This window comes from Cyprinodon variegatus, unplaced genomic scaffold (assembly GCF_000732505.1).
Source record: "Cyprinodon variegatus isolate N-32 unplaced genomic scaffold, C_variegatus-1.0 Scaffold134, whole genome shotgun sequence".
Taxonomy (NCBI): domain Eukaryota; kingdom Metazoa; phylum Chordata; class Actinopteri; order Cyprinodontiformes; family Cyprinodontidae; genus Cyprinodon; species Cyprinodon variegatus.
In genome coordinates this window covers 1,106,183-1,115,441 of record NW_015150587.1, presented here as the reverse complement: position 1 = coordinate 1,115,441, position 9,259 = coordinate 1,106,183, and the positions used below count along the sequence as shown (strand labels likewise).

The 9,259-nt window shown below is 38.1% G+C and overlaps 1 protein-coding gene across 4 annotated transcripts in view; it reads right to left on the bottom strand.

Moving 5' to 3' along the window:
* Positions 1–2,222: 2,222 nt before the first annotated feature.
* The window catches only part of arhgap24 (Rho GTPase activating protein 24), an 80,123-nt gene continuing 73,086 nt past the window's right edge, over positions 2,223–9,259 (bottom strand). For all 4 annotated transcript variants that reach the window (XM_015376427.1, XM_015376429.1, XM_015376428.1 and 1 more), the window contains 4 exons: positions 8,119–8,192; positions 7,913–8,034; positions 6,673–7,831; positions 2,223–3,515 (listed from right to left, as the gene is read on the bottom strand). In XM_015376427.1, the coding sequence (XP_015231913.1) occupies positions 3,251–3,515; positions 6,673–7,831; positions 7,913–8,034; positions 8,119–8,192 (1,620 nt within the window). In that variant the 3' untranslated portion in view covers positions 2,223–3,250. The remainder of the gene's footprint in view (positions 3,516–6,672; positions 7,832–7,912; positions 8,035–8,118; positions 8,193–9,259) is intronic.

Sequence of the window (9,259 nt, the reverse complement as noted above, 5' to 3'; positions counted from 1 at the left end):
GGCTTGAATAATCTGGCACTGATGACTGGGAGCAAGCAGCTTAAATAGAGGCAGGAGCAGGTGGATAAAATAAACAGTGATGAGAAACTGGGCGGAGATAGGCAGGTGCTTCGAATGAACCATTAAGCCAGTCATCGGAGCCAAGATCATGACAGAATTTGTTTTGGCGTATGATTAGATCAGGGGGAAAAGGCTAGTTTTGAATAACAATAAAACAACAAATATGATGATTGGGTCAGGACTTGGAATGCTGACTAGCCCTGAGGTAAAATTAAATATTGGTGGTGAATATATACTGCAAGTTGACAAAACTAAACTATTGGGCTTTGTTCTTGACAAGAATCTTGGACTGAACACATAAATATAATTGTGAATAAAAGGAGCTGCAACACAATGGATACCAAAACCTGTTCCTATTTTTACAGTAATCAAATCACTTGTTTTATGTAATCCATCATTCTGCAGCGTAGTCTGGACTTCTGCAGTGAGACCTCCAACCAGCACCCTTGAAGCAGCAGAAAAGCAATATATTCTAGACTTCTGTGGCTCAGTATAAAATAAATATTGCAGTAACGTTTGGGACCTTTGAGTATAACGCTGTAAATTTGCAAATGGCAATTTTTCGTCTAAACCAGATCTCTTATAAAAATTTAGTGTACAGTCATCCTACAAGAATTGAAACTTATGATCTAGTGGTGCCTTCTAAAATCCCTAGGCTTAGACAGTTTTATTTATCAATATACTAAGAAGTTATTGAACAAGTTCATACCTGCCAGGGCTTTCATTTTAGGCTTTTTGCCCTTTCAGGCCAATAAGCCTGTAGCCAAATTAGATCAGAAAAAGGGTTTTTATTACTAGAAAGAGAGCTTTATTAAATCTAAAAAAGACTAGAACAAATTCGTAGAACAAGGAGGGGCCTTAAAGGCTTTTTTTTTTTTTAACTATTTCACACAATTCGTCGGATATTGATCTTTTTTAAATTTTAGTCAGTATCTCTATGACTCCGATAACAAAAAAATAGATAATAGGACAAATCTATATTTTAGCAGATCATATTTGAATCTTGTATAACCTATATTAATCAGTGACTGACTGAAAACTATAGGCTGTAAAATCATATTTGTGTGAAAGCAAGAACCAAAAGGACTCAAAGAAAATGCATTTATTTATACTGTCATGTCTTCACAAGGTTGCTTGGAACAAGAATTTGATATTGCATGAGTTTTATTATCCACCATCCTGATAATCCCTAATCTGTTTCATGTGTGGAATTCACAGAATGAAGTGACACCAGCAGCTTGGCTAAAGCCTTTTATTTCCCAATGAAGGGCACCCAGTGAGAAGCAGAGGGTCTCCTCTCTTCTTTGGTTGTCCAGGCTTTCTTTTCCCACCCCTTCCGTTTACACATTCCAGATGTCCTGCAATGACCAGCAGCAGGTTTAAAATGGAGTATGATGTCTGGTGGAAAAGCAGTTTGCCCCTCATCTAAGCGGACCCTTTAGCTGATGCACACTGCCTGTAGACATTTGGTTTGAGGCTACATACATACACTTCATGAATAAAAAGTCACAAACCCTGCTGGACTCATGCACATTCATGCACTCATCCTCTGCAATTACTGTACGTCATCTGTGCCGAGTCAGATTTATTTTCACAGTTAAAAAACAGCTCTGTTGGTAATAATCCAACTGCAACCTTTAAACTTGTGCTGCGATTTACATACATCAGTTCTGATGGGTGTCTTATTTATATACAATCATCTTTTACAGTTACATCTAATTCAGTCAGACTTTAAATTAGAATATCCACAAACATTTGCTACATATATCTTAAAGTGAAAAGGGCATTTTATCCTCAAATTCTGTATATGAACAAAAATTTGTTACGTTAAACTTTTGACAGTACCTATCCAATGTTTACACTTGTTAACAAGTTTTATATTGAGTTTGGCCCCTTGACAGATTTTTAACTGTTCCTTGTCAAAGGTGGAATGATTATCCAGCAAACCTTATGACTGTAATCATAACATTTTCAGGTTTCCTACATACATGGAGACTTTAATAAAAACTTAGAAAACCCACTGACCAACCTCCTCGTCAAATATTCTAACTTTACTTTAGTAAACTTTAGTTGTTTTCATTGCACAGATTTATCTCTAAGACTGCTGACCAGATAATAGTGAGATTGTATGTTTATATGTGAGCAGGTATGTATGTTTTTTTGATTAGAGAGAATCAACTCAATAATTCTATTTAGCGTAGCAAATTCTTTTTTTATGATTTCATTAAAGTTGTTTGTTGAATAATTGTTCCACCATAAAAAAAAAAAGAAAAGGTTCAGTTCAAATCCATCATTAATTAAAGCCCAAAATAAGTATTGCATGCTTGGTCAAAGATGAATTTATGCAAATGTCTTCCTGACAGCTGAATGTGCCAGGATTAAATTGCATTTTTAAAGCTACAATGATTCAGTTTGAACTGATACCATGTCATCTAAACACCAGTCAAAAACAGTGCATACTAAGAAGTAGTGTCCTCAAACACCTATAACAAAATGTTCAGAACAGGCTCTTTTTTTTTTTGGTCATGAGTAGATGTAACTGCACAGAAGCACAAGTAAATACACAACACATCTACCAACTTAAATGGTATGCACATTGACAGAACATTCAGTACCAACTGAAGTGCAAAAACACAAAAAACAGTTCTGATATAAAATATATCCCCATCATAACTTTGCTTAAATATTAACATTTAGTATTAGATTCAGTTCTTTTTACAGGCATTGATTCCCCCTATATACACGAGCCAACGCAGAATGGTTCTCTAGATTGTATTCAGAGCAAAAAGAAGTGAATCCAATTGGTGAGGAGTTTGACAAGATTATTATTGGAGATCCATGTTGGAGGTTATTTTCTTTCAATGTTGCTTCATATTTGACCTTTTCCGCTCGTATATTCAGTCCGAACAGCTAACATAAAATGTACCATTTGCAATCACAACCTGACGGCGTTTTTTCCTGATGCGAGTGAGGCGAGCACCACAGCAGTTTCTGGGAAGGCTATAGTGTCCATGAGGTGTTTAAATAATGCTATATACAAATATAATGTAATCCTGACGTCACACCAGGTGATGTCTATATTTACAATGGTTTCCTTTTTAGCCACTTGCATTCTTCTAAATTTCCTTCAGCCGGCCTCCAAATCCTGTTTTAAGTCCCATGGGTAATCACATATACACAGCCCTCCCTTTCACTGTATCCAGATGGTATTGTTCCGGTCCGGTCGGCGTTGTTCAGAGGCTGCATTGTTGCCAGTCGCTGTGAGGTCGCTAAATGTGGAGAAAAACTGCTCCATCTCTTTCTGCAGCATCTGGTTTCGCCTCTCAGCGTCCTCCTTGGCCCGCTCAGCGTTGCGCAGCTTGATTTCCACCATGGTGTACTTCTTCCTCTCCTGGTCCAGCTCCTCGTGGAGGCCCACCATCTCCGTCTCCAGCTCCAGATTGCGCTGCTCCAAACTGCAAAGGATAAAGAGAATTGATAGTTGGGCAAATAAACTATTTAAGAGCACCAAAAATATAAACTTCTCAAACATGATCTGTGTTTAAAGATTTTTTTTCCAAGATTTATTTACACTGAGGTAGTGAAATTAACTGCTTGGCAGAGGCTTGTGCTCTCTGAGGGATTTCTAGTTTTTTTACTAAATCTATTTTTGTTTAAAGTGATTTTGACAGTTTAAATACAGGATAAAAATGAGATAATTTCAAAAGCTCTTACAACAGGAGGAGGTAAACTTTATTTCCAGTTATCCAATGGAATTAATGCTAGGTATTTAAGGGAGGGTAGGGGCAATATGGGCTACAGTTAAACATTTATTTGCTTTGATATACTGTCTTAAGAAAATCCTTACCAATCATAAACAGCTCTCTTAAACATCTATACAGATTTTTAAAAAACATGTTTTGATCAAAGATTAAAGTCTTCTTTGCTGCAACCCTGTTTTGATTGTTGAGCTCTATGTTTCATTCACTGAATCCAGTCTAGATATTACATTCATAATAGTCTTATTGGGCCTCATGAAATAGCATTTTCACTTCTTTTAAATTTCTCTTCGAACGCTAAACATCAGATTTAACAACATTTTTAACTTCAGTAAATGTTCGTAACTGATCCCCATAAACGTGATGCAGCTCTCCTGTGCAAACGTATGTGAAATGTAAATATACATATAGGCTCTAACTTCCTACACTTGGTTATTCACAGACATGGCTTTGAAGATGAAGAACAGAGACTTTAGCAGCAAAGAAATGGAATAAATCACAACAGCTGTGAACGATGTGGCTGCACTGTTACAGAAATAAAAATAAGATGACAATAAAATATCAATTATAATAATACAAATACAAATAAAAATATTTTGATCTGAAAACAGTCAATGAAAACTTCTGATGGAGGCAGAGGTGTAACAAATGCTGTAAATGCTTAACATAAGTTCAAGATTAACCAACCCAAAAACATTCTTCTAAATCTCCTTTTAATACAGAAGCACCTGACCACATGTCATCCCTTCATCGCACTCTCATCTCTATCTCCAAGTGTAACAAAAATGTTAATGGTAAAACTCTAATCTGACGAATTTAGACAGACCCCAAACCTTCAATATTTGATTTAATAACAAAGCCAAAGAGACACCATGGAGACAGATCAATAAAAATTTTTACCATTAGAGGAGTTTCAAGGAGCAAGTTGCTGAATTTTATTCTGAACTTTCTATTTATTTTCTGTTCCAGATGTTATTTCACTAGTAGCTTGATCTCTGACCTTTCTTTCTTTTGACAAAATTAAAACAAACTGAATCAGTATCCTCTGAATACTGACATGCCAGCAGCAAGTGTAGGGACCTATAGTTCTGTCATCAGCGGATAAATATGTCATCTATATTTACAGAGCCGCATAATATATGTAATAACCCTGTCCTACGCATCTTTGCCTTTACACACCTGAATTTAACAATCCAGCAGAACTCAGAGAATTTTGGCTTTAGTAATGGGCGAATCAGAAAGCACCAATGGAATGGTGCATTAGCGGTCGCTGTGATAGAAGCTGTACGAATAGTGCAGGCAATAAGGAAGGAGGAACGACCAGGATGCAGGATGCTGCCAATTGATACTACATCAATGTTCCTATGCGGCACTTAGGACCTACACTAATTGCCAAAATCCTCTGCATGACAGGAAACTACACAGTCTATCTCATGGAATTTAACACAAATACATCGCTCTATTGTACTATGTGTGACACATGCAAACACAAGTACCTTCAAATTTTGGGGGGTTTATAATTTAGAGCTTCAGCCATTCACTATATTTGTGTAACTTGTTTTTAGTAATTCTTTTTCAAAAGGCTTTAGTCCCAGTTTTGACTTGCATTATCCATGTCTTTTGTAACAAAAGGGCATCCTTAAGGCAGATGGCTGCCCTGGCTTTAGCACAGCAGTCTGAAATTCCTTTCCTACCTCAAAGTCTTCTTATTGTTGCCATGTGAAAGAAAAGGAGCAAGATTTTGCCAAATTCAGAATTAACCCTTGAAATCAAACCGAGGAGGTAAATAAATCATTAGATTCAGGTGTGGGGAAGCAGAGAAATGTTTAAGAGGTGCAGGGTCTGAAGTTGAATAAAGGAACACGGGTTTAAAAGTTACCGCAATTCGAACAACCCTGCTAAATAAATTATAACACACTGTTCCTACTAAGCCTCTTAGGAATGACTGTACAACAATCATTTCTGTCCTTGAAGGGACCAAAGAAAAGTAAGAAAAATGGAACAAAATTAATAAAAATTCATTTATAATGAATACCAGTAAATACAATAGAAATGAAAAAAATTATATGGAAGAAAATTTTATAAAAAAAAATCAAGAACTGCAACAAATAAACTATCAGATTATTTTGAGGCTTTGTGATTAATTAGTAATGGTCTACATTTTAACAGCCATTGTTGGCAAGTAACATTTTTAAATACAAATAAAGATTATTTGAGGACTCAATCAATAAATGTACATATGTGTGATTATGCAAAACTACTCAAAAAAGGCACAAATAAAACTTGAAGGGTGTAATCTTTAGTTTAAAATGCTAGGTCACTGCACTAATACTTATTAAGAAATGTAATTTTATAAAATGCAGTTCAACTTACTCTCAAGTTATCCACAACTGCTGGACTGTCATTAAACTGTGTACCATGCTCACACTCTGATCTGATTAGAATTGTAAATTTGATAATCACTCATTTAAAAACTTGCTTGGATATGCATTTAAAATTGTCAGTGCAATAAAGTGTAAAACATTTTTTAACAAATTTTCAGGTTACTGAAAGCAGCTTTCAGTGTTATTTATAACATAAAGAAGATTTTAGAATAAAAGTAGTGCACTACTCCATATATTCTTCTGCTAGTTTGTAGGGAAAAAAGCATCAGAGGTAAACCAGGAAAACTTGAGGCTTAATGCTTGAATAATATCATAAAATCTTTTAACAGAGTATTACTTGGAGGGTGTGTAAATCTGGTTATTGCTTGTTGTAGTTTACTTAATTGTGCGGATAATTTTTGGCCAATCAAAGGGGGTATAATCTTTTGTTTTGCTATTTTTTTGAAGAAGTAGATCCTTAAATGACAAACCTTTTAATCCTGGCCTCATAATCCGTCTTCTGTTTGTGCATCTCCTGTTTCAGGCTGGCCACTAGACTGTGCAGAGCGCTGTGGCTGCCAGCTCCATTACCCAAAGGGAAACCTTCACTAGTATCACTACTGCCTGTGCCCCGATTGCTTCCTCCTGCTCCATCTCCGCTCCCTTCCCCGCTGCTGTTCCTGCCCCCTCCCCCTGACTGAGGAGGCTCGCCTTCCTGAGCCGCTCCGTCCAGGTCTTCATATGGTCCACTGTAGAAGTCCTGCTCTGGGCAGGTTGTGGTGGAGGAGCGGCAGGAGGTGGAGTTGTCTGGGAGGGAGATTTCACAGGAGGAAGTGGACCAGGTGGCGCTGTCCACACTCTGCTTGTCCTCACAGCTGGTATTCAGACACATGCTGGTGATCTGGTTCTGCAGGTTCTGGTGGTTCAATTGGACATTGTCATACGTGGACAGGCGGTTCTGATTGGTTGTTTGATCTCCGTTATTGGAACTGTCACGGGTCTTACTGTTCTCCCTGAGGGCGACGCAGCCATTTGGGACCCAAAGCCCATTACGGTTGCTTGGACTTCCTGTGATGATGTCAGAACCAGAAACCCCCAGGCGAAGAGTACCTGTCCCATTCGCTGAAGGACTGCCTCCACTCGTCACCCCACTAGTGCCCATTTTGGTGCCGGGGCCTTTAAGTGCCCCACTTCGTCGCATGGGCAAACTCCCTCCTAGAGTCACGTTCTGGGTCCTATCAAAGTCTGACGGGGGCGAGGAGCTGAAGGACCCATTAGTAACAATTCCACTTCCTTTATTGAACGCTGGGTTCTTCTTCACCATCAGGGGTGGACTGCGCGTCATTTCATAGCGTCCAGTGATGACATTCCTCGGACTCACAGATCGTGGGGAGCCGCCGTTGTGGACTTGTTGCCGTTGAGACTCCGCCGCCTCCCAAACACACTGCCTTGCCTGCTGTGAGTTGTTGTTCTCTGCATTCTGAGACAGGGAGCTGACTGCTGAGGTAGTATTGGTGACTTGTCCCTTCTGTGGTTCAGTGTTGTTGTTGTTGGCGAGTTCAAGAGAAGTGGGTTTGACTTCGTCCCTGGGAAACAGCACATCGTGATGGCCGATCAAAACAGCCATGAGCTGTTGGACCAGAACGGTTCCTGGAACAATTAGATTACGAACTATTAGCAGGCGTAAACTGAAGGAATCAGAACCAAAGTGATAAACACCTTTACACCTACCTTCCATGATTGTTACCGGATCCTCTACCTTTGGCCTTAAGATGTTTGGCCCAAAGACAGTCGCCAAGTTCTGGACGCTCATTTTATTCACCCCCGAATATGACTGGACTTCATCAAGAAATCTATATAAAAAAAGGCAAATATACATAAACTTTTACCTTATAAACATTTGCGACAAACTGAATGTCAATAATCGTAGTCTCTACCTGCAGATGTACTTCAGGAGGTTGTAGTTTACAGAAGGTAAACTTTCCACCAGCTTTTTCAGTTCCTTCATGCCCTGCAGGTTAGACATAGATTTTAGGCCATAAAATCATATAATCTGGGAACTAGAATTTTATATTGAATGATTAAAGTAGACTAGTGATACATGAAAAAAAAAAACACAAAAAACTGTCATATATGATCGATCACCTGACAAAAGAAACTAAGTGTATTAACAGACATCTCTTCCTCAGGGATGGGTCACAACATATGAAACATTGCAACAAAAATGTTTTAACACAAAATATATTAACTGATAAATGAAACCTATATTATGAAAATCAGTAACTTATGAAAACAAACATTCCACTTCAAAAATGTATTTTGCTCTTATTAAAAGAATCAAATATTAGGGGAGTGGCGGTCTATTGGTTAGTGCATAGAGGAATCCTGAGGTTCTAAGTTCGACCCCCACTCCCACAGACTGCCACTCTGGGTCTCTGAACAAGACCCCAGGTGCCCCACGGTGGCAGCCCACTGCTCCCCAAGGGGAAGGGTTAAATGCAGAGAGTTAATTTGCTCTGTACTTGTGACAGTGTAATGACAATAAAAACATAAAAAAAAAATGATCTTAGTGGGGCTAACATGATTTTCATTCAAAAGAAACACTACAATGCCAGGCAAAGATTCAGATCCCTTAAATCTTTTCCCATTTTTTTCAAATTATAATTATAACCATTATACTTTTTTTTTTAAATCATTTTATATCTGAAATGTAGCTCTGCTTGATTTCAGCCCGTCACCATCTGCAAATAAAATATTGAAGCCAACTTCCTTTAAACGTCAACTAATCATTTAGCAGACTCCAACTTTTAGCAATTCAAACTCATTTTGAATGCATCTGTTCATAGCGGTTTGTCAGAGAACATTAGTGAGCATATCAGCATCACGGTGTTCATTTGGTTGTCATAGAATAGTCAAAGGGCAAAGGCCACACTGTTTGAAGAAAACTTTAACAGTTTTCGATTAAAATCTCCTATAAGCTATGTAGGAGATATCAAAAACATGGAAGATGGGCGCTCTAGTAAGCAAACCACTGCATCTGGACATTGAACACACCATTCCATTGGGGAAACACGGTGG